Genomic DNA, 25,058 nt, shown 5'->3' on the forward strand with positions numbered 1-25,058 from the left:
ATATATGTTCCTGTATGTGCATGTGTTTTAATTTGACCCATAAAGCCTGAAACAAGTATGATTGACAGCGAGCTTATGTGATGGGCTGTGTTAGCAAAGATATCCACAGTTTCTCCTCGTCAGTTTAGTTATTCAAGTTATAGACCGGTTTATCTGCAGACAGTTTGTAGCTCAGTGTAATACACATGATTTAGACCATTTACAGAGGAGGCTTTGACCACAACACATCCAAACATAGGGGGAGCTAGAGAGCATCTTTTCCTTTAAATTCCACTGAGATGCTTCAACGGCTGAATCATCACAAAGCAGCAAAAACAAGAAACATTTTTACAGGATTTATTTTACAGTTATTTTTCTTCCAGGAAATCTGTAATTTTTCTTTAAATGCATATTTGCTCTGCACCAGTAGATGGACAGCAGCACAGCATTGAACTGCAGTGACTGTGAATCATAAAACCTAACTGTTTACTGTAAACTTCTGTGGATGAACGGATGACCAAACAGTTTTTATCTCTGAAGAAATGGACAAAACAAAGTAATAATTTAGCAGACGTGCCACACATAGTAAAGCCAAACATCCCCATACTCAAGATACTGCAAGATATTGAACAGGCATGTAAAAGTCTTTGACAAACAATGGCATAATTACACACCACAGCAAACCACAAGCTTTGTAAATAAATGTTTGTTCTATATGACACTTGTAACACTTGTAACCTCTGGGCACAATACAAAACACAACATCAACACACCAGTTTCATACAGAACATCCAGAATGACACAACACGTCTTACAGAGTACAGTAGAAGTCACAGTGGATATAATCACAAAGGCAATGCAGGGATGCTGGACACTGTTGGTAAGGAGGAAAATCGACCATCTCCACAAATCAGCTGTTTCTTTTTCATGTTGTCTATAAAATGCACACAACTGTAATGAGTATTGATACTTTAGATGCAGGTGAGTTGTGCATATCGGTCATGTTACCACTAACTCCTTCTGTGGGACACCATTAGGCAGGCAACAAGCCACCCATGTCCATTCATGTCCAGTCAGCCCTACAGTGCATCTGACTGGATGGTGTGCCAGCGAGCGGTTTCCGTTTGGCCCCGGCTGCACATTTCGTTCCAGTGTCCCTGTCCAGACTCACATGCATCGCTGCCGACCAGCACGCGACCCAGAATGCTGCTCTTAGTGTAGAGACGGCCCTGCGAAGCCACAGAGGGTTACAAACACAGAACCACGTGATGATTTTAAGACCAATTTCTGTGTGACCATGGGACATTCTCACCTGCATGATGATGAATTCAAGCGCCAGCGGCAGTTGAGTGATGTCACCGGGTGGGAGGTCGAAAAGGAATGGAGCGTTCCAGACAGGGTTTGAACCACTGGCACCTTTTGTCTCCTTTGTAGCGATTACTTTCCCATTTTGACGCAAGTTAATGACAACATAGTGGTCTGTGGGAATATATAAATAAATAAATGTTTTATTTTTTTCTCAAAAAATGTCAACAAGCAAGCAGCAAAATGTTTCAGTCAATGTTGTTGCAACACTGAACTTGTGTTGTTACATCAATAATGCTAATTCCCTCGAATGATGCACATCTGCACCATCATTCGAAAAATATAATTTCACATGATAATCCACACTAGCATGCTAATTGGATTTACTAAAATTAAAAAGCAATGTGTTGCTGTCACATAAACAAGGATTCTTTTTTTAGATTTCAGGGCCAATTTGTCCCAAGAAACAAATAACCTGACCTCTCTATTTGCTTCAATGTGATCTTTAGGTGTGTGAAACCAAAACATTAGAGTTGTTTACAGGATTTTCTGCTTCCTCCTCTGCTTACCAGCATCCTCAGATGCACGGTTTTAAATCACATGTGGTGAGATATGGTGCAGACAGGAGGGGAAATGAGACCGGGCTGACCAGCTACTAATCTGATTATATTCCAGGCCAATCAGTCTGATTATGGATGGGGCAACGCAGGAGAACACAATGTGGGCATCTGCATGGCAGCTAACAGGAGCACCAGACAGATGAAAGTCGGAAATTTAAAAATGTTATCACTCTGGATTAATGTTGCTGATTGCCTAATAATATTATTTGCCCATGTGTTTGTACAAACAGCATATGTGTTTAGATATGAGGTTAGACTTCACCTGGAGTTCCTGGGATCCGTGTGAGCTTGGCCAGATTTTCAGCTTTTCGGACCATCACCTTGATGCGCTGAGCCAGGGTCTGGTACTGCAGCAGGATGAACAGCTGCCCCAACACCCGCGGCACACACACCGAGCTCTTCCTGCGACCTAATGTTTCCTGAGAGCTCACACTCTGAGGAAGAAAGGAGAAAGTTTTAAAACATGATGGGATTTGGCATCAGGGGAAGTCTTTCATTTAGCAGATGTTCCCTTCACCCATTTGGGAAATTACACTTAGGAGAAAAACCAAAAGAAAAGAGCTGATTTCAGATGTAAAATATGGAAAATCCCATGTTCGTATGGTCCTGTGAGTGAATGGGTCGACCAAAGCAAGGATATGCAGATCAGACTCGGCTTCAGAATGTCTGAATGAGAGGTGAATCACTACCATTCAAAGTAAAGACACAGTTGCAATCTGAATCAAGTTTTTCTACAAAGTAACCACCAGGCATGTTGAGCTGACCTGCCCGAAGGGGTCCACGGGGCTAAATCACTGATACAGTGTGTCTTTAGCTGTCAGGCTTAAGTATTTCATTTGACCACCCGTCCTAAAATAATACAGACATTCATGCTCCAAGTCACTTTGCTTAAACGATGGTAACTTCCATGTCATGTCTGCTCCTATTAGCTTGTATTGTTTGGCATCCGGTGAGTCACATTCAGCTGTCAACTGGCTCAATGTTGGAGCCCGCTGGCGACTTGCTGAGGCCCGGGCAGCAGAGTGTGAAGGCAATTTTATCCAACAAGTGAGGTACGGTTCACTGGGTCTGCCTGTAACGATCACAGAGACTCACACTCACAGCAGATCTGTTTTGGCCATTTCAGGCATTAGGACCACTTCTTAACTGTTTGTTCAGATCTCCGTGAGAGTTATCTCGAGTGACCCCACTCGAGATAACTAAGAGGTTTTGATATTATTTTTGATTTATTTGAAATTGCATTGAAACAATGAAAGGCTTTTATTATTGCCAAACGGAGAGGTCTGCAGAGGTCTTATTATTTTCTTATTGTAGATTGTAGAGTTACGTAACAGACCCTGATGGCATCATTTTTTTTCATTCAACATGTATGAATGAAATGACGTGCAAGCGTGAGACTACCCACTCATTTAGAGCGGTCACTAGAGGTTAAAAAGCAAAGGCAGCATCTTTATTCTAGTTGACTGTTGAGCTGGTGAGTGTGTATTTGTTTAACATTTTTACATTCACACATATTTTTGTGAATGTTAACTGGTGAGAAGTGGCCAAATGCTAATCATCACAGCTGAGTTTGTTGAAATTTCTCACCAGTCAAAAACACTGAACAAAGCCCTGTTGACGGTACCCTGTGTGAAATTGTGCAGAACTAAGATGATAATAGAAGGCAAAAAAACAGGAAATTGACTCAATTATAGCACTAAAAACAACAAGAAACAGCTGGCAGGTGGACCCCATGCTGCTGCTTTTAGTTTGATAGAATATATCTTTCCTGCAGTATATGCATTGCTCATGTAATCAGTCGATGACTAACATAAGAAAGTTTTATGACTAAAATGCTCTAAAAACTCAAATTTTGTTGATCAGCTTGGAATAAATTTCCTGGCACATCATGCCTCCCGACTAAAATGCAGTTCAGATGACTATAGTCAGCAGTATGCAGCTGGTCCCATTACACTGATTACAAAGATGCTGCTTTACTATAAATCCTGTTCAATGAAGGCTGGATTAAGCAGTGCAGAGCATCTATGCACACACCCGCTACTTAAAACATTATTCAGATCAGAGAGCAGCTTCCTCCCGGCAGCCTCCATCTACACAGCGTATTCACAGCCTGCTGCTGCTACACTGAGGAAGAGGAAGGTGATGATGTGTGTGTTGTGGAGGTGGCCCGTACATGGACGTTAAAGGAGGGACCGATGGAACACACCTGCCTCTGATGTCACAACACAGCAAATCGGTGTGACTGACTGAGTGGTGTCCAGTGAAACATCAGGCCCACCTCCCCTCAGAAGCCTGTTATTAATGCCTTCTGGCAGTGTTTCAGCCGAGGGCACGGCGTGGGCACTCTGCTGCTCTCTGCTTGTTTGCTCTGCAGTCACTAACAACAATGTCACCATGACTAACAACAGTGGAAAACTGGCTAATGGGAGAGCTGATTAGACACTACATTCCTTCATAGGAAAAACAAACACGATATGTGTTATTTATAGGACTGTATGCGTAGGTTTCCTTTACATTACATCAGATGAAAACTCACACTAAACAAAGTGTGAGTGGTAAAAAAAATAATGTGGTACAAGTGTACTGTGCACACACACACTCACACTCACAGGCATGCGGTCTGACACTTACAAAGTCTGTCCTGAGTTAATCTGCACTAAAGGTCCTTAGGAGGACATGAATGCCTGATAAACTTAAGAGTCCTGCCTGCACCACATGTTTTAGTTCCCTAGTTTAGTTTTAGTTTCCTTTGTGACTCCGTATAGGTGTAAGGTCAGTGCTGAATCTTAATTTGGTCTGACAAGACCCAAAAAAGGGCACGAGGAGCACAGAAAATTATTACTAAATGGGAAAGACTTCTCTATTTAAGACTTGAGACTTATCTTCTTCCTGGAAAATAGGCAGCCAGAAGGCTTGATTCCATATCACTCTGTTCAACAAGTCAACCTCCAGTTATCAGCACCTCTTTGACTGGCAGCTGATGTATTTGCTTAAATTTTTGTAAAAAAAAAAAAAAAATAGGGACATAAATGCTTGTAAATCTAGTAATGTGATTGTTTGGGGGACGTACTATCAGATTGTTACCTTTGTAGAGCCACTTGCTTCTTTGCCAAACAGGCAGCAAAGTTGTATTGATTTCCTTTTCTGAATAACTGTTGTTACTGATTGTTGCAGTGTATTACCCAGGAGGAAATGAGCTTCTGACTTGTACTCTCTGTGGACTTACAAAAAACTGGATGTTGCTGTCAACACACAACATGAGCTTATCAGTACTTTTTCTAAGGTCTGAAGAGACCTAGGGTCCATTTTGTCTCAGGTCCGGGTGTTGAGGCTCAGAGGGCATCTTATCTACAATGTATTTGCAACTCAAGGGGTAATTGTGACGTATATAATCAAATAGCATGTACCTTTTTCAGCTTGCTTTTAGTCAGGGTCAGCTGCCTGGTGTAGCTAGTGGTGGTGTCAGGCTCCCACTCTATCTGCTCACAGGGCAGCTCCACCACCCCCAGCGCAGTCTCTCTTAGGCCTGAGAAGTCCCTGCTGAAGACTGCCAGTGTCAAGGTGCAGGTGCGCAGCTCCTCCACCGAGCCCACCTGCAGCACAAAGCTTTGGCCGTGGAGCTCCGGGCTGAGGCTGCGCCGCCGCGAGGCTGTCTCCTGAGGGGAGGGGCACAGTGGAGGAAGGCTGGCCCGGACAAACACCCCGCTGCGTCTTCGGCTGGCCCCTGAGAGCCCCAGGATATTAATGATCAGGGTGCCGCCGGTAGAGGAGAAGAGGAGAGAGAAATGCAGGAGAGGAGCAGGCTTGGAGGGGAGGGAGAGAGCGTTAGAGCCATACTGTGACGGACAGGGCTCCTCCTGATGAATGGGAGCTTTAGCGGCATCGGTAGTCAGACAGCTGCTCTCAGTACAAGTCAAAGTTTCACCGCTCACAGTGCTGCGCCGAGCCATCGCCCGGCGGGATTTGGTCACAAAACTCAATTTGGTGATAGAGGGCAATGAGGCTCTGCCATGATTTGTAGGTTTGCTAGGTGAGCAAGGAAAAACAGGAGAGCTGAGGCGGCGCATTGGGAAAGACGTAGACTGCACCAGCTCAGCTGACCTGGTAGGGCTGGGGTCAAAGGGCAGAGCAGTGAGGTCGTCTTCAGATGGAGAGGAGCTGCTTTTAGAGGAAGGGAAATCCAACACATCCCCATCCAGCTCCTCGTACTGCTGCTTGACAGGTTGCGTACACAGAGATGGAGTCAATGTCACAGTCACCCTCTCAGCGTGATGAGGAGACAAAAAAACTGCCTCCTTGTCCTCCGATGAAATGCTCTTCCTTCTGCGACAGCAGAGGATGCAGCCAAGAACCAGACAGTAGCAGAATACAGCCAGACCCACAGCCAGCAGGATCTGCAGGTGCACTAGAAAACAGAGCAACCGTCACAGGTTAATATTAAGTTAATGGAATTAGTGAGGAGCATGAGGCACAGACTGACAAATCAAATCAACTTTTAAGTTTGAATAAATTATTTCAAAATTCATTAGAAGGATGCGATTCATTATCTTGTTTTGTCTGCACTCTGCATCCTTGATGAGGAAATGAGGAAACCCTATAATTGATCATAATTGTAAATAAATGATATTGTTAGAGTTTGGGTTTGATCCAAGCACAGGTTTCCTAGTGACTCAACGTCATGACACTCATCATTTTTAGAGTCCTTTTTTTCTGGACGTCTTTTTAGCATGTCGACTTTTAAATACAGAAATCATATATTAAAATTATGACTGAAAACGATGCTCAATCTATGTCAAATAATGACACCGCATATGGATGAGTCATGCATCTCACAGACTGGCGCATACGAGGCATAAATAATGTTGGAACACCGTGAGCTCCAGCCAATGTGATGTATAAACAACTGGCAATGGAAAAAAGGAAATGTTTACTTTAAAAAATTCATCATAATCACAAGAGACCTGTCATAAAGTATAAGACACTGTGTGAGATGCATAAAGATTCATACAGATGAGGTCACTATCAAAGCCAGTGAGGGCTAACACTCAGTGCAGACCCCTTTCAGAGAGCCGGTGCAGGAGCAGGCGGCTCCTCACTGCCTCCATTAAGAGATGAAAGTACAGACAGGCTGCTGCAGCAGTGACAATAAAGGCTGATGGAATGGCTCTAAAATATAACTCAGTCTGGACAAATATTATGGAGCAGAGGATAATGGTGAAACTTGAGAAGATCCAAGTCATTAAATGCAACATTTACTGCTGTGGTGCAGCTAGGCTCTTAAAGTAATGGGAAATAACGTTTAATGACTTTACACTGTCTGAAAGTGATTGAAGGTTTGTATTCATCTGACCCTGTTGATACAGATTTATGTAAAACACACATGATTGGCAGCCTCCCTGCACAGCCTCAGTTTCCTCTCTTCTTATAGCTCAGTTTAACAGCAGCTGCGTTCTTTTACTGAATTAACGCATGATGCGTTTTGATTTTTAAGTCGGAAACATAAAGTTAAATAAACGCAAACATGAGTCGACACAAACAAACTGTGTAAAACACACACACACACAATGCTAAAAACCTTTCCTACCTGCCAGAGTGTACTGCGACATGTTCCCATTCAGTTTGCCGTGTGTGTTGAGTCAGTGTGAGCCCCGTTTCTGACAGCGGACCTCCGCCTGTGCGCAGGGACCCGGAGCCTTCCAGCCAATGGCTTCATGCGCACAAGGAGTTTTTATTCCAGCGGCGCTGACTGAAGGCATTAAAAGTCCTGCCTCCTTACAAAAACTGATCATCACATCCTTCTATCTCAGTCATTAAGCTGAAAGACTGCCCTCTGTGGTGATTAGGTGACATCAATTAGAAAATAAGAATTCAAATCACATTAAGATCCTGCAGGGAAGACGTTTGAGGCAGAGGTGGAGAATGGTCATATCCAGATTTTTGAAGACAAAAAAAATCTCTGGAAACCTCCAAGACTTAAGATAAGAATGCCTGACACATATTAACTACTAATATTTTTAATAAAACAAAAGGGCCGTCAATTAAAAGGGAGAACACACATTTTATTAGTAGTATCAAATTATTGAAATTTTGAATCAGATTAAGCACAATGCTGGATTAATCAGTGTTAACGCACTAATTTTGACATCCCTAATTAATATACATGAGCATCAATATGTTCCAAATGCATCCAACTTGGGGGTCACAGTGTGTCTATCTACCACCAACACATTCACTACCTCAGGAGAGATGTGAAAATGCACTCTCTCCCACCCACTACACTTGGTGTGAAATTTACACTATAGTATGTGTGACCAGATGTTGAATGCAGTTTACACAAACTCCTTTTGTTCAGTCTGAGCTGATGGTCCCTCCCAGGATGCTGCAGAGAGCACCCTTCTTAGAGTAAAGAGGCAGCTCAGTTCACTCATTGTGTTTATTTATAGCTTACTCTGTATGAGCACTGCATGTCTGAGTGAAAGGATAATGCCACGCTATCATGATAATCTGCATGCGTGCAGGACTGCACCATCTTTCACAAAGTGTTGGATGAAGATAGAAAAGTTCTCATGCTCATCACTATATTTTTTTTCCACGCTAATGCTAGAAAATGTCAATCTCTTTCCCTTAAAGAGAAATGAAACACAAATATTAAATCCGTCATCATTCAAATCATGGCCACTAGAGGGCAGAACGTCAATTTAAATGGAGTATAATGGTAAAGAGACAGCAAGTTTCTTTATGATATTCACCACATACACTGTCTATTATTATAACACTCTCTCTGGATCATCCTCAAGCATGGTTGTTAGGCTGCCCTGAGAACACCACCACTGCTGCTACTGCTACCAAAGAACATGTTTTTTTAACGCATCCTACCACCCTGTCACACTCTTTAATCTTCAAGACAAATACAGTAGCTTTATCTATGAACCATATGCTTCGTTGTGCTGTAAATTAGCTGCCCTCAGGCCTCAAGCTGTCGACAGAAGCCTTACGTTCCTCCAGATTAAAACACTGTAGCACTAAATGAGGATTTCTCCATCTTGACATGGGCGGATCAAGCGCAACGCACGTATTTTACAACAGATGAATGAGCTAATGTTTAATGGTACATTGAGATGTGCAATCCATTTCAACAGCATAGTTACTTAAGAGTGCTTTTGAATTTTTTCTATTATAGACCCTGGATCAACTTTCACCAGTCACAGTGTAAACAATGTGCAGTAGACTACATACCTGGACCAAATGTAAGTTTAGCCTCACACTCCACAAATATGTCCAGTCTCAGTATTTATATGCAGGATGAGAAGTGCTGCCTGACTTCAATATTCCAGTTGAAAATCTTCATTCATTAGTGGAATACATTGAGACAAAAAAACATAAAAAAGATCAATGTAAATCAAAATTATTAACCCATGGAGGTCTGGATAATGGCAGTCTAATGGCAGTCAGGGTACCTCTGGCCAGCACATGAAGGGCTGTGCAGCCCTCCAAAGAAATGTCCCACTTGTGGACGTCTGGCCCTCATACCACCCTCATGGAGTCTGTTTCTGACAGTTTGAGCAGAAACATGCATATTAGTGTCCTGCTGCAGGTCATGTTGCAGGGCTCTGGCAGTGCTCCTCCTGCTCCTCCTTGCACAAAGGAGGAGGTAGCGGTCCTGCTGCATCCATCCTGACCTGCACTACCTGAGCAGCTTCTTTGGGTTGTAGACACAGAAGTAACAAGACACAGGTGAACACAATCAGGGTGGAAAAGCTAATCACAAAGGAGAGACGACACCAGGAAGTAAAGCTGATAAAGATACACAAGGAAAACAGGAAACAGCAAAACCAACCATCAAAATACAAATATTCCAAAGGATTACATGTAAATCAAGAACCACAGCACACAGGATCATAACAAAAGATATATTGCTCCTTATACTCTTAAGGAAACCACATGTTAGTCATGTTAGATAGAGTTTATCAGCAGTTCTAGTTTGCATTGCAATATGTGAGACTCATTTCTTGTGGAGGTTGGACTTTATCACGGTGGCTCTTTGCCAATTTCTCAGCACAGCCAAGGGGCGAAAAGGGTCATCCTTGGTGGCCTCAGGATCATCTCTGCATTTTGCAGATGATGTTGTCCTCATTGACCTGTGATCTCCAGCTCTTAATGGGATGGTGGTTATCCTAACAGTGAGTGACAGAACAATAACAAAACAATCCAGAAGAATGCATTTCAAAAAAGTTATAAATAATTTGCATTTTCATTAATAAAATTAGTGTTTGATCCCTGCACAAAACGTGCGTTAGTACTTGGTGGTGATGGCAGAGCTCAGACTGTTTTCTTGGTGACTGTGCTCCCAGCTGCTTTGAGATCATTGAGAAGTTCCTCTGAGTAGTTCTGGGCTGATTCCTCCCTGTCATTATCATTGAATCTCCACGAGGTGAGATTTTGCATGGAGCTCCAGACTGTGGAGAGTGGCAGTTATTTTATGATCATGAGGATTTTACTGTGGTAAGCTACTGTACAGCCTATTGTGTCGTCCAGACGGATGTAAAAGAATGGGCGAGGACTAAACTAAACTGTGTTAACTAGAAGCCACGCCAAACACAGGGTCACGCCCCCTGACTTTATGTATAACAGAGTGAGCTCGCGTCTCACCATAGAAACAATGTATAACTTCCTGCCAACATCCATCCTGCTGTCATGCGTCATTACTGTGACAGAGAGCAACTTCACGCATGGTGCGCGGATGTTATTCACAGACAAAGGTAAGAAATGTTTTATTTTCTACAAACATATGCGCCGGGTCTGTGCAGCCAACCTGATCTCACAGAAATACGTGACATACGCACGGATTGTTAACACCATTACGTGGCACCGACACGAAATGCAGTGAAATTACGTACGTGCAGGCATAGAAAGTCAATGCGGGGCATTTTCGTAAGGACACCACGGACATGAGCGCCAATAGAAATGAATGAAGCACGGTTCGTATTATTATTATAACACGAGCTATATCTGCTGCAAAAGCTTATGTGACAGAGATATTAACACACACACACACGGTGAATACGATTAGAGCTATTTCAGTTTGTATGAGCATTGTGTATTTTATTTTTATTCTTTTATATCCAGACATGAGCAGCTCCCACACAGGGATGGTGGACTTCTCATCACTACTCAGTTGTTTTTTGAGTGTAATCAGGAATGCTTACAAAGGACAAGGGACAAAGCCCTCATGGTGTGTTGACTGCATCTTTTAGCAGACACAAACTGTGGGATACATTCACAGGACCTTTAATTTATTACATTGCTGACCTTCTTGTCTATGATTGCTATTGTGCTGAAAAAAGTAAGGAGGGTTGTAAGGAGGGTCAGAATTCGAAAAGGGAAAAAATGACCACAATGACTTATTGTTGGGATTTGGAGGGGGTCTTGGGGTGACAAGTCAAACCGGCCATTGGGGCTATATGCTTTAGTTGCACTGTGGAGTCATTTTTCCATGTGCATTTTTTCAAAACTCTGGAGAAAACTCTTAGAAAAGAGTTCGGGCAAACCAAAATGCATACTAAGTTTGGTGAGTTTTTGAGCATGTCCAGGCCTCGGCCTTCAAAAATGCACTCATTTAGGAGGAAAAAGTCAAAATAATAATCTCAAGGGTTCCAACAGGGCTTCCGCTCATTTTATGTGTTTGGGCCCTATAAACATGTTTTCCTCCAACAGGATTAGCTCTCTCATCGGTCACCATTGTTCACTAAAACAGGAAGCTAAACAATCAATGAGACTTTCACGATAACCATTTAAGGAAAGAAACCTGCCCTATACTGCTATGAATCTCTGTTTCTGTTCATGTCGGCCAAAAGCCAGCACAAGTCTGCTGATGCCTGAGCTTCGCCTTTCTGCAGACTTGTGTGTTTGTTTGTGTCTCTTGCAACTGCATGCTGTGCAAACATGGTCTTGTGGTTGAAAATGATACATAAACAGGTCAGAGTATCTAGATTTGCAACTGCTGCATTATATACGGTGGCCCAGCCACCATTTATATGTGGGCCCCACATGAATTCAAATTAGGCTGCAATGGGTCCCAAGTGGTTTTGCCTGCAGGTTCCATAGTGGCCCTGCCTGTGTCTGCACACATGGGGATTACATGGGATCTGACCGGGCTTTAAATGGTGTCTATCTGGGCAATTTAAACAGGCTCCACATAGGTCAAAGTTAAAGTTTAAGTTGGTTATTGTGCAGATCATAGGCTGTAGATACAAAGAGTGCCTGAAGAAATAAAGACATTATCCAGTCAGCACTTTGGAGTCATGCTTCTCCATGGTGGAGAATAAATGGCACAAACATTTTGTCTTGACCCCCTGTTGTTCAGTAAGGGTGGTTTGCCTTCATAATCTATAATTAAAGTAGTGAAGCTTTACTTCCTGTTGTTTATTGTTCCATATTTCTCTTCAAGCAGCAGTTAAAAGGATCCCTCTACCTGGACATGGTGGACCTGTACAAATTCTGCTGCACGATCAGCAGGACGTTGTCACATCCGTCGGACAGACGCACCTGAAGTTCTACAATTTTAAAAACCCTGATAAGGTAATAAATATGTGCACAAGCACAAAAGGCTGATCTGCAAAATGCAAAAGGACCAAAGTAACTGTCCTGTCTCTTCTCAGGCAGTAGAAAAGAAGGTGCAGTGGAAGGAGTGCACCAACAGCGTAAGTGGTGTACAGGTAACTACAGCAAAGCCAAATACGTTGGATAGATGGACTGACTGTTGACTTGACATTATAGGATTGCAACTATAACATCACTTTGGTGCACCAGAGAAAACGGGCTGACCAAGTGTTTGTGTGTGGCACCAATGGCATAGAAACATCCTGCTGTAACATGGTAAGACATGTGATTCTGAGAAGGGCTGTGGTTCCTGTTTGTGTTGTTCCTCACTCTTTGTGTTGTATGTCGTATATTTTTATACATATTGTTGACGTATTGTATTTTTTGTAGACTTTATCCGAGCAGTCACCAATGTGCATGCCCTCTAATAAAATGAGAGAGATAACAGAAGGCATAAAGATGTTTCAAATAAAGGAAGGGGAACAGTATGTTCTTGTGGGTGAGTCTGATCAATATTTCCTCTATCTACTTAGTTTTCAGTCATCGCTGCCTTATGTCTAAAAATCTGCTCTGACTTCCTTAATACGTGTGTTTACTTAATTATAAGCCTACTTTACCGAACTCAGCGCCTCTCTGAACTCTCCCTTCCAGAATCTGAACAAAATGCAGATCTCTACGTCACATACTCAGGATCTAATGAGCATGTTGGCATTCACAAGTTTGGCCTGAACGGAGTCAGACCAACACAGCACGGGAGAGGTATTTACAGAGATCTGAGAGGTCCCTTTATTTTAAACGCTACTAAAAATATTCACTGTTGATTTAATGTCCTCTTTTTATTGTTGTACGTGTTTAGAGGAGTACTATGTGGGTTTGGTGGCCAGCAGGCGTGAAAACGGACAGGGCAGAGTTTATGCCTTTTACAGGCAGAAGAACGAAGACCCTGCATTGTGCAGTGAAATGTGGCTCCCCTTTGTGGCACAGGTCTGCATGGTAAGGACCAGACAAGCGTCATAAATGTTAACATGCACGCTATGCAGAAGTGATTGATCCTTCGGCTGTGTGTTGATTTTTAGTCGGATATGGGTGGTCCCAAGACCAACCTGCAGTTTAGCTGGACATCCCGATTGAATGCAAAGCTCTTCTGTGGAGACACCGGCAGTAAACAGCATTTCTCTGAGCTGGTAGACGTCAGCACTGTGCATGCAGAGAGATGGGAGGACACCACAGTCTATGCACTCTTCAGAAACGAATGGTAGGCCTTGATTATCAAGAAAGCAGTGAATACAATTAAAAAACACACACACACAAAACAGTATGTTAGCTTGTTTCAAGCTACCACATGACTGCACATTTTACGATCATGTGCCTTTGTGGTTCTCATTGAACCAAAGAATCAGCTGTTGTTTGGTCTCTAAAAGAGCCAAGTCGCTTATTAAGTCTGCAGACTTAACCAAATCATGCAGACAGGAGGATTTTAACTGTTTTTAACTGTTAAAGTGACAGCTAAAAGCTCATGCACCTACACACGAGGATCACACAAGTGGCAACATCGAACACGCAAACTAAACATGTGACCAACAACAGCCACAAAGCAGAAGCATTACAAAGTCACAACAATAACTCAACAAAGCAAGCCACTGCAGACAACAACAACAACAGACATGGGCCACAATGAGTTCCAGAATTAGTGAACTCACAACTAGATTTGAAGCTATACCCACACGTTGATCACAACTAGTGACCAAAGGACAATGCACCACGTTTTCACCACACATTCACTTTAACTATCCTCTGAAGCCAAGCTTCTACCATTAAAAGCAGCCTTTAACCACAGTGAACCCTTAAACTGTGTGTAAACCCGCTGACCTTTGTGTTTCTGTATAGGGGAATAAGCGCTGTATGTGTCTATACCATACGAGACATCAACAACATCTTCGAGACTTCCTCCTTCAAAGGCAGCCAGAAGAACAGAAACAGAGAAGTATGAGCCACTCGAGCATAGCATCCTGCCTAGCAGCCAGACAGGAACTGTGAAGGGCAGCTGATGTTCAGCCAGTCTCTAACATGTCCTGTTTCTCTTTAGTGTGTTGCAGATAGCAGAAAGATTCCTTCTGACACCCTGGCGATGATTCAGGAGACTTCAGAGATGGAGCGGCGGGTGCAGCCCAAGCATAACTCGGCCCCGATGATCTTTAAACACCATTACACTCACATCGAAGTCGACAGTGTCAGCAGTCAGCACACAGTTATGTTCCTGTCTCTAAGTGAGTAAGACTATTAATAGAATATAGTATAAATCAATGATGACCTTTAGAGGTTTCCCCTAACCGTCTGCATTTCCCCACATTTGGTTGGAAACGGGTTGTGAAGAAGAGGAAATATCAAATGGGGGTGTGTGTGTGTGTGTGTGATGACAAATAGCACATTAGAGTTTCCTGTGTGGATCACACCTCCTACAGGTTGTGAGTAAAGGTGACTTTTTACCTTGATGACTAAGCACTGGTCACTGTGAGGACTGAAAAAGAATCAAATTTGGTATTTTTAAAAAGTAAGAAGTGTCTTTTTGTGCTGTCATGTGACTGACAGGCCTTCGGCTTTAGGGTTTAGGATTACTGGTACTTCCTCACTGATCATTTGGCCATAGTGACCGTTCACAGATATGATGACAACAGGGTCAACAGAGTGTATGTGACTAAGTTCTCAAAAATAGTCTCATAATGACACTCGGTACCATGAGTGTTGCAGGGCTGTTCAGTTTATTAGTGTTTACCTAAGTTTTGTAAAGGATTGCTGAAGTAGAGTTACAAGCTAACACAATCTAAAGGGCAGGGTGCTCTGGAGAAATGTGTCTGTGTCTTTAGTCATCGTCTCTCCTTTCATCCTGCACCTTCAAACAGATAATGGTAAAGTTCATAAGGTGATGCAGAATGAGAGTCACACTTTTGTCATCATGGAGTTTATACCATTCAACGACACAGAGCACGTCTTCAACATCAAACTCCACCCACAGTCGGTGAGTGTCACCACCCCACCCACTGTAAGAATGGGAGAGTCATACTTGGCAGTATTGGTTCTTAGTGCAACTCATATAAGTGTCACAATGATTGACGGAAGTACAACTTGTTTTCTTTTCTATAACATCATTCTTTCATCCTTGCAGAGGAAGCTTTATGTGAACTCCAGGAGTGAACTGGTCCAGCTGGATGTGGGAAACTGCGCCCAGTATGGAAACCTGTGTGGGGACTGCGTGTTGTCCAGAGACCCTTACTGCAGCTGGAACGGAACGCACTGCACACGTGGCACACAGTAAGCCTGACACGCAACGTGTACACATGTCACTTCCCTCATACTATAGATGTGCCGTGTCACAGTATTTCAACACCTTTAAACTTCAGGTTTGTGTAATGTTCCAGAAGCTCCGCTTTGCAGCTGCAGTGTGTTTTTTATTTCTTCCTCAATGCCACAATGACCTGCATTCAACAGCTGTCAGAGTGTCCACAAACAGACTTCCACAGTACCAGTATAATAAATAAACACTGAAGGGGTTTTAATACAGTATAATGAAATTAAAAGGGTGTTTGTTTTAGAATTTCCCTGTTTACAAAAAGTTCCCATAGTTCCCTCACATCATGATACTGTAACCTCTGGACTTTATATATTACATTATCACTCTTAAAAGAAGGGTACCGATCGTGTCCCCTGGAAACTTTACTGACGCCCTTTTTTGCATGATTTTTGAACTGTTTTAGCCTCACTGATTTGAAAATGGGTCTCACATCCTTTTCTCTAAAAGAAGAAGTGTCACATGAGTATTCATTTCACATTGAGCTGCAAATGTTCACACCTGCGCACAAACCACAGACCCCCCCACCCCCACCCCCCTAAACCACACCTTCCGCAGTGATGCATGTACAGACTGAGTCAGTGTTAGGTGAAGGTTGACTGTACGTTTTGTTTTATATGATGATGATAAAAAAGTAATTGAAGTCTGATTAAGAGCTTAGCTGTGTACAAGCAGAGATGGGAGTGATGATATCATCATGCATCATGATTGCCCACACTCGCTGACAAAGAGCAGAATGATAGTGGACATTCATTCAAAGGGTTGAATCAAGGCGTCTGGACTTGTAGAGTTTTCTTGAAGACGTTTCGCTGCTCATCCAAGCAGCTTCATCAGTTCTAACTGTTGGTGGGGAAACATGGTTTATATGTGGTGGAGGACCTCAGTGGGTGGCCTCCATATTTACCTGTGCTGGTCTGGCTGTCTGTGTCTGGTGTGTCTAACAACTGACTAATGACTATGAGACTATGCAAGTGAGCTTTGGTGGTGGGACATTCCTCACTGCACTGGACTGCATATGAACCTGCTGTGTGTTTAATCCCATGACAGAAACTGCTACACCCAAAGGACAAAACTCCCAGGGACAAACACAGTGATGTAATGTTGAGTCCAGTGCAGTGAGGAATGTCCCAGCCTGTATGTTGGAGATAATAAACAACCACTCCACAGAAGAATGGCTCAGCTGTTCACCTCCACCTCAAAGAGAAAGGACACTCCTTTGAGGACAACAACGTTCACATTTTAGACAGGGAGGAAAGGTGGTATGAAAGAGGAGTCAAGGAAGCATCTATGTTAAGCTGGAGGTGGTGGCCTCAGACATCATCTTTCTACCACACATAATGCAGCTTCCATCCATTCCCAGGAAGGTTCACTCCAAGTCACATGTTCACAGCAAGAACAATGAACTGCCAATCAGTCCCAACACCACCTCGCCACCTCAGCCAGACGTTAGACAAGTCCAGTTGCCTCGCTTCAACCTATTGAATGAGAGTTAAAGATGTATAAAATCTCATGGTTATTTTTTTAAACCAGATCTGCTTCTTTCACAGAAACAAAGAGGATGAAATGGCCAGAGGAGACCTTGCCGCCTGCAGTACAAAGACCCCTTCCTCTAAAGCAGGTATTAAGACATATACACCCTGTATTGTTTCATACTAATGTTTTGATTTGATATGTCACGCATGCAGAAATACAAGCTGTACCTGTGCACACAGGACTAATGATAACTTGGACAGTGCCAAAACACTGCACACTATATTACAGATCAGATCACAAATATAGTGTTTTATACTGCCGCTTCTCTGCAGTCTGTCTCTGAATACTAGCTGATTTATATGGTCTTAATCTGCTGAAATACGTTTGGTCTGTCTATAAGTGAGAAAACCAGGCCCCCTAATAGTAACAAAAAATTGTGTGAGCCAAGTTGACAGCTTATCTCACATCATCTGTAGTTTGTGGCTATGGGGGAACTTCCTTCCTCAAAGGGGTGGGGAGAGATCGTAAACGTACGACCATGTAGAGACAGAAACGACATGCCACCATGTAAATAAGATAAATAAGGCTATTTAGTCCCATAATATAAAGAACACTGAGAATGATGGTAATAATAGTCCTGCTATCTTCTGTCTTTATCTTTCATCCAAATTTGTGGCAGATGATGTCATTGTACAAACCCTTGACTTATTATTCATGCTTCATGCGCTTCTGTAAAATGTTTTAAAAATAACATAGCTTAGTCAAACACCAATTCCCTTAACCAATATCATTCATACTCACGAGTCTTAGCATGCTCTAACTAAATGAAACCAGATGAATCACGTGTCTTGAACACACCTTGTTTTCTTCTCTCCTCAGAATTCAGATACGTCAGAAGTCATCCACAGGCTGATGAGAATGTGATCACAGTTCCCTCTCAGTCCAAGTACTTTCTTCAGTGCAACATGTCATCCCGTTATGCAAAGTACACCTGGCACCACGGCCTGAGCTCCACATCCTGCAGCTCCAGGGAGATGCAGTGTCTGTTTCTGATCGACAGTATGGGTCCAGAGCACGTGGGCACTTACAGGTGTGAGTCAGAGGAGATGGATTACAGAAAGGTTCTGGCAACGTACCGTCTTCAGCTGGGGAACAGGGCTGTTGGACAGCTGTCACTCCCTGTGGTGTGGCTCAGTCTAATGGTTGTCCTAGTTAGCAGTTTGTCCTGTTGGTAAAGTATACGTCTAAGGAAAACAACAGTGAAACATGTGCAAAATGTTAAGAGTATCTTTAAAGTTAATTGCCAAATGTCAGAATATTTTTATAATATTAACATTATAATAATTATTATTCATCTCGACAAAAGAATGTACAATGGAAAATGATGCTACTTTTTTCAGAAGATTTTACATCCAGGGCTTGATTACGCCACAAATGCTGCAGTATTTAAGAACAGAGGTATCTCTGTTCTGATATAAATATATACAGATCTATCATCAGGATGTGCCTCACATTAACCTGCAGCCACAAAGCATTACAACATGACACGTCTTGTACTTGCTATGCTGGGAAAAGACCAAATAAATCAATATGTACACATCTGAGTGATAACATATGTTGTAGCAGGTTGGCAATCTAGTTCAAAGCAGGTAGATCAGGGCTGTTAGGCTGCCAATATTTGTTTGTTGTTGTTGTATATGTTAAATTCATACCCTTTTCTAACTCCTGTGTACTACCTCAGGTATTTCATCAGACTGAGGTAATTACTGTGAAATGTTCTGAGGTGATGAAAGACAGTTGAGACATCCTTTTTTTTCCCCCACGGCTCTGCTTTTTTTGATACTATCAAGTGTGAGCCCGACCAGCACAGCAGACTGTGAGCAGTTCAATAGTTGCTTTCCGTTAACTCCGGTCATCTAGCACTTTATTTTTTTCTGTTGTTTCGCTGCCGCCACCTTAAAGTATTATTTCTGGATCAGAGTGTACATAAAGTTGTAAAAGTTTCTTTTCTGTATTGTTTGAATATTTGTTATTTTTATTATTATAATAATATTAAATGTTTTAATTTAAGTAAAAATCTGCTGGTATTACAGTAATCATTTATGTGTAACTACTAGACCTGACTGTAGGGTGCATCATTTCCAGCTGGGCTGTGCCAGCTCCTTATACATCCTCTAAACACAGGTTGAAGTACCTGCTAACTCAAGTATAATTTCTGTTACTGCTCTAAAAGTAGACACTGGGCCTATGAAAGGCCATGTTTTCACAACTCGCCTTTTGACATTTCCTGATGTTCTGGGATGCTGTGTGACACATCAACAGGAAGTTCATTTATGAAATATCACATTTAAATATGGGCACTTCCACAGTGAGTGGCTCACGCTCATTTCAATATTTTGGGATTTTTTTTGCTATTGAACCTGACACACAGAAACTGCCAGGGACTGTCTGTTGAGAATTGAGAATTTTTTGGGTGTTATTATTCACTAATCTATCTATGTGGTGCAGCTAAGCACAAAGTGTGAGATAAAGAGCAACGTACGGCAATCACATGTGAGCAGCTGCTATATCTGTCGATACCAGAGAAAGAAATAAACGCACACAGACATGGGAATAAGATATAAAGTAAAACTTTATCATGACATACGAGTTTAAAGCCCTGAGAACCATATCTTTATATTAACTAATATGAACAAAACTGAATGTGTGAAAACCACTTTGGAAAAGTGCTCCTCTTAAATACAATCAGCACAAACCAGTTTTTACAAGCATTCGTATGTTTTGTCCTATTTTTTTTGTTTGCTTTAATCAAAGAGAAAACTATAATAATATATCAGTAATATCATTATTATCATGTCCATAATAATAATAATAGTACAAAAATATGCACAAACCCCACAGTTGAATTAATATACGGAGCATTGTACAAGCCAAAACAACAACATAAAATTGATAAATGAGGTATTCGATAACCACTTGCATATGCACCTGTTTTTACACAGATCAGGTTAGTTTTTTTTTTAAACATTTTAAAACTGAATTAACTCCAAAATCATCGGAGACAAAAGGTTCCGCAGACTTCCAACTTCACAGCTTCCTGAGTGACGAGACCTTGCCTGCAGATACTGACGACAAAACTCCAAAAAAAAAGAAAAAAAAAACACCACCAGAAAAATGTGACCAAATGAGTAGCACTCAGCGAAGTGACCACAGCGTCTGTCAGTACTCGTCCCTCAATGCAGCTTCAGCTTCAGCATCACATGCATGACAGTGAGTGCAGCCCACTGCCCTGAGGTATTGTGGTTATGATTGGGTAGGGGGGGTTTACAGGCACAACATATAACAAACAGTATACTAATCCACACAGCAAGTCAGGCAGCAGAAGCCTTGCAGATGCCCTGACAGTTCCCTACACAAAACCTGCATACTGAAGTGGAAAAGCGAATGACCAACCCTCAGCACTTTCCATTTCCCATACAGCTAGCGATAACATACCCTCTCACAGCACATGTAAGTATTATGGAACTGAATTTGAATCAGGAGAAAACCTTTCCCTGTTTCAGTTTTTTTTGTTTTGTTCAAACCATGAAACAAACACGCATGTCTTCATTATATACTAGATGCAGCTGTGGTGCCATCTGCTTTATCTTTAATGTTATTACAAGTATGCTCACTGCGCATATATACTGAACTCAGTCACTCACACTCGCACGCATACAAAGGCAGTGAAGCTACATTCATTGCTTAGACTAAGCAGATGAAACAGAAAGCTTGGACACGAAAGTGTTTTAGTCACACAGCCTAAAACTGTCACTAAAACCAAGGTCCATCAGGAAAAAAAAAACAACATGAATAAATATATATACTCAGTTGCTAACACAACAGCGTGAAAGACAACTGGTGTCTTAAGTCTGATTAAATTGTTTCCCAAAAAAAAATAAGTAATGGCTCTCCAAAGGATTAAGCTTGAAGAGAGACTTTTCCCAGCCAGTGGAGTAGTGAAACCTGCACTGACCAGATCTCACCAGCAACTACTTTTAAGGCAGCACCTATAATTCTCACCTTTTATAAAATACAGTTATGTGTCATACAGAGGTTTACTTAAGGACTAACAGCAGCATTGTCTAAAGTCCTCAAACCATCAACTGTGATCTGCACTGCAAAATGTCTGCACAACCTGACACATAAAGGTCAAAATACAATCTATTAAAAGCCACAAGGCCGCCCACCTCGGATCACACTGGGCTCAGAGAGGTTCCTAAACAGGTAAAATGCGTCACATTCAACACAGATAAAGCTAGAAAATTATTTTCATCCTTCTGTGGTGTTTCAAATTGATAAAAAGTTAAAGGGTGAAAAGTATTTTACAATAACAGCAATTGCAGCATAATCCAGTTGAGCCTGGATTATCAGGCAAGTGGGACTTGCGGGCCACTGTTGTTTAAAAAGCAGCTTTAAGAGTGCCAATCTGTACAAGATTAAATTAGGGGGGGCATCTCTGGCGGCCGCAGTATCTGGGCCTTTGATCCGGATAATGACTTAAACAAATGAAAATGCCAAATAGGCCCATCTTTACATGTCATGTAATCAGACAATTTTTAACACTTGTTTCCACTGTAGCTTCCAAATAGTTAAGTCATGCTGTAAAATGTGAAAAATGGGGTTTACTATAAACATATTTTCTACTTGTTTTAGGGAAAAAAAAGCTCATATTTAAAGATGCAATATTTTTTTGCAGTCCAAAAGAGACGTGGCCCTGCCTTGCTATGTGCCACAGCAGGTGTGAACAGGATTGTACGAGGGATCATTTAAAAGGACAGACTCGGCTTTGGTATCTAGCTGTGCAATAACCAGAGGATTTAAGGTGTTAGAACACTGGTCACATGATTGTACGCATGCATATCATTTTACCTCATGAAAAAAGACTGCACTTTACATGATCTGTGTACAGTCAAATTTAAAATTAACATGGCCTTTTTTTTATTGACCCCTGTGTAGATTTCACCAATCCTACAAAGCTATGTGTCAGCGAGGAACTTAAGTTTCTGTTCCTATTCCCTGAAAAAAAAATGCAGATATATCACGCCTCTCAGACAAGTTGAGGAACTACAAAAAAATGCAAGAAGCAAGCATGAAACAAGTTCTACAAGTAAATGCAGGAGAAGGAGAGCAAGCCCGTCGCAGTTCTTTGTCCCCAAAAACCACCAGCAGTGTGTTAACACACTTCAGTTCAGGTAGGATTTGGGGTGCCAAGTCTGGATGGCTTTGCAGCCGTATGAGGTATGTAGTGCAGCTCTCTTTTTCAGAGAGTCTGATGAGGTATTCTTGAAAAAGTCATGCAGGCTTGTGCATTCTTCGGGTATGAATCCTTTTTTTTGTATCTCATTAAATTAACAGTGTTTCCTTGCGGTTGTCACATTGCTTCCTGAGAGAGACGCCTCCAGAGCAGAGAGGCCAGTGTGAGGTCTGAGAGCTATGCACGGATGCTGATGCCATCTCACTCGACCTTCAGCTCTGCAGCTGTAGCTGGAGGAAGGATGCACTAACAAAATTGGGAACAAAAAACTCTGAGTGGGTATCAGGAACTAGGAATGCCTCAGTATTATCTCTGGGTGGAGACATGAACTCAGGGTCTCATTAGGCTTATTGTGCGTGGATGAGAGTTGATGTTCCCCCAACCTTGTGTGCTAAATCTGTAAAAACAGCATGTGTAGAACTGTGAGCAGCTGAACTTTAGATTTGTACTTCCTTTCTAATAGACTTCACCTAATCTCAGCTGAGGGCAGTTATAAATTGAGGTATTTAATATGCTGATCTACAGCATCTGATCATTCACCATTGAGTTCAGCAAAGAGGCTGCGGCGTGTTAAAGAAACCTGAGCGGCCCGGGTTGGAGACCTATCACTGTGAGTTGGGTGCTCTGTACACAAGGTTCCACTGGTGAGAGTTACCCGACTTCCCCTGATTGCAACTAGGTCAAAAAGAATACAAAAATAAAGTTGATTCAGGTTAAATATACTACAGCTCCTGAGGTAAAGACACCACTGCAGGTTACTTGATTTGAGGTATGTAAAAAGAGAAAAACTAAAAACAAAATCAGTCTAAAACACAAAATCAAAAAGACAACAAAATGGCAACAAACAAACAAAATGTCCTAAAATAAAAACTTTTCAAGTTCAGTTGTGACTACACCTGTCAGTGGGTTTTGGCTGAGCTGATTGTGTTTAGCATGTACATTAGGATTAATATGTGTGTAATGTGTGCAGATGGTGTGTGTGTATGTATGATTGTGATTGTGTGTGCATGTGTGTGTAACTGTTAGATTAAATGCATAGCAGTGCATTTGGACACATGTTGTCATACAATATTCTCAGGCTCTGTGTTCATGATTGGACAGCCAAGAGGTTGACAGGGTTGATGAGGTATTTGTTGTGCAAGAGTTTCTTATTTTTATCGGTTTCTCATTGTACTGAATATTCATAATGGGCCTCCTTGAGGAACCTAAGCCTGGAGAGCAGGTTCAAAGGGCAGCCTAAGTTAGGGTGACCCGCTGGGGGCCGGCTCAGCTGAGCCAGGACCCTTGGAGGAGGAAGAGGACGTGGGGCTGAGGGTCTGAGCCTGGGGTGCGGAGAAGCCAAAGCTAGTGCTGGTTCCAGCAGGGGAGGCTGAAGCAGCAGCAGCCGACACAGCAGGCCCCGGGGCCCCACCTGACTTTTGGGCAAACAGGGTTCCTGTCAGAAAACAAGAAACATTATTACTCCAGCACAGACGGTAAATGTTACATTTATAGGTCCCCAAAACAAGCAAATCCACATACACACCTGAATAGAGTGTGCCATTAACCTCCACTGAGACAGTGATGCTGGCATGTCCATTGGTTGAGATGCTTAGAGACATGTCCTGCTGCTTCTCATCTGAAAAAACAAAATAACATTGCTCTAAATATTTTTTACTTAATAATAGGACACAAAATACCAACTCCTGATTTGATAAACTGCACAAACTGACCTCTGGTGGGGATGGCAGGTGCTCCCAGGCGCAGATTCATGGGCATTTGGGAAGCCATGGCCAACAGGTTATGTTGGAAAGCCTGCTGCATCAGACGCTGCTGCTCTTCAGCCAGGCGGGCCATCTTCCTCTCTGGTCCCTCTCCACCACTCGTCTCCAGCTTTTCTCTGAGCTGCTCCAGCGTGGCAGCTCTTGCCAAACCTGCGACCTGCTGCTGACCCAGAGCCAGCGCCATGGAGGGTCTCACTGCCATGATTGAGGGGGTCAGGTCATCTGAAGACAGACACATGGAAGTGTATTTTAATGAATCCTAGTTCATTTATGTTAATTTATACTCAAGTCTACGACTACGAAAAAACTACGACTGTATTACACTGGACTGAATGGTTAATTTAGGGAAAGAAAATAAGCTACACATCGACAACACAAACATGTCATCTTCTATGACCACATAAATGAGTGGCAGCTGTCAAGTAAAACACAGTCCATTATTCTAGTCAAACCATGGATACTGTCGGGGTCTGTGGCAGAGTCACATTCCAACCAAGTCAAAGGGACATCAGATAACACAGCAGTGTAATGACAGTTATCAACAGGACCCTACTGATGTGGACCAAACGCTTCAAAGTTCATAAAATGCCCCCTCCCCTGGTGTGGGAACCATGTTATTAATCAGCAGTAAAGGTGAGGACTCTCAGTAGCCTGAAGCAAAATTGGTTCAGACATGA

At 42.3% G+C, this 25,058-nt stretch overlaps 3 protein-coding genes across 4 annotated transcripts in view; 1 reads left to right on the forward strand and 2 right to left on the reverse strand.

Annotated features, from left to right (window-relative positions):
* Nucleotides 1-322: 322 nt before the first annotated feature.
* On the reverse strand, nucleotides 323-7,614 carry LOC114433533 (synaptotagmin-5). Its single transcript, XM_028402161.1, has 5 exons — nucleotides 7,489-7,614; nucleotides 5,312-6,309; nucleotides 2,167-2,338; nucleotides 1,292-1,458; nucleotides 323-1,208 (listed from the first exon to the last, which is right to left on the reverse strand). The coding sequence occupies exons 1-5, from the start codon at nucleotides 7,508-7,510 to the stop codon at nucleotides 1,059-1,061; spliced, it is 1,509 nt and encodes a 502-aa protein (XP_028257962.1). The 5' UTR covers nucleotides 7,511-7,614; the 3' UTR covers nucleotides 323-1,058.
* A 2,953-nt stretch (nucleotides 7,615-10,567) lies between these two features.
* LOC114433782 (semaphorin-7A) lies at nucleotides 10,568-18,907 on the forward strand. 2 transcript variants are annotated; one of them, XM_028402473.1, is made up of 14 exons: nucleotides 10,568-10,663; nucleotides 12,355-12,482; nucleotides 12,563-12,604; nucleotides 12,681-12,779; nucleotides 12,894-13,002; nucleotides 13,155-13,262; nucleotides 13,360-13,496; nucleotides 13,580-13,758; nucleotides 14,391-14,487; nucleotides 14,590-14,770; nucleotides 15,404-15,519; nucleotides 15,667-15,812; nucleotides 17,397-17,467; nucleotides 18,202-18,907. In XM_028402473.1, the coding sequence occupies exons 1-14, from the start codon at nucleotides 10,645-10,647 to the stop codon at nucleotides 18,555-18,557; spliced, it is 1,788 nt and encodes a 595-aa protein (XP_028258274.1). In that variant the 5' UTR covers nucleotides 10,568-10,644; the 3' UTR covers nucleotides 18,558-18,907. The 2 variants fall into 2 exon arrangements, with proteins under 2 accessions (XP_028258274.1, XP_028258273.1); XM_028402472.1 differs by having other exon boundaries at nucleotides 10,571-10,663; nucleotides 12,352-12,482.
* A 1,029-nt stretch (nucleotides 18,908-19,936) lies between these two features.
* Nucleotides 19,937-25,058, reverse strand: part of LOC114433828 (AT-rich interactive domain-containing protein 3B-like) — a 41,098-nt gene continuing 35,976 nt past the window's right edge. The window contains exons 7-9 of the mRNA XM_028402558.1: nucleotides 24,331-24,603; nucleotides 24,144-24,236; nucleotides 19,937-24,053 (exon numbers count right to left, since the gene is read on the reverse strand). Coding sequence (XP_028258359.1) covers nucleotides 23,860-24,053; nucleotides 24,144-24,236; nucleotides 24,331-24,603 — 560 coding nt within the window. The 3' untranslated portion in view covers nucleotides 19,937-23,859. The remainder of the gene's footprint in view (nucleotides 24,054-24,143; nucleotides 24,237-24,330; nucleotides 24,604-25,058) is intronic.

This window comes from Parambassis ranga, chromosome 3 (genome assembly GCF_900634625.1).
Source record: "Parambassis ranga chromosome 3, fParRan2.1, whole genome shotgun sequence".
In the NCBI taxonomy this organism is placed as follows: Eukaryota; Metazoa; Chordata; class Actinopteri; family Ambassidae; genus Parambassis; species Parambassis ranga.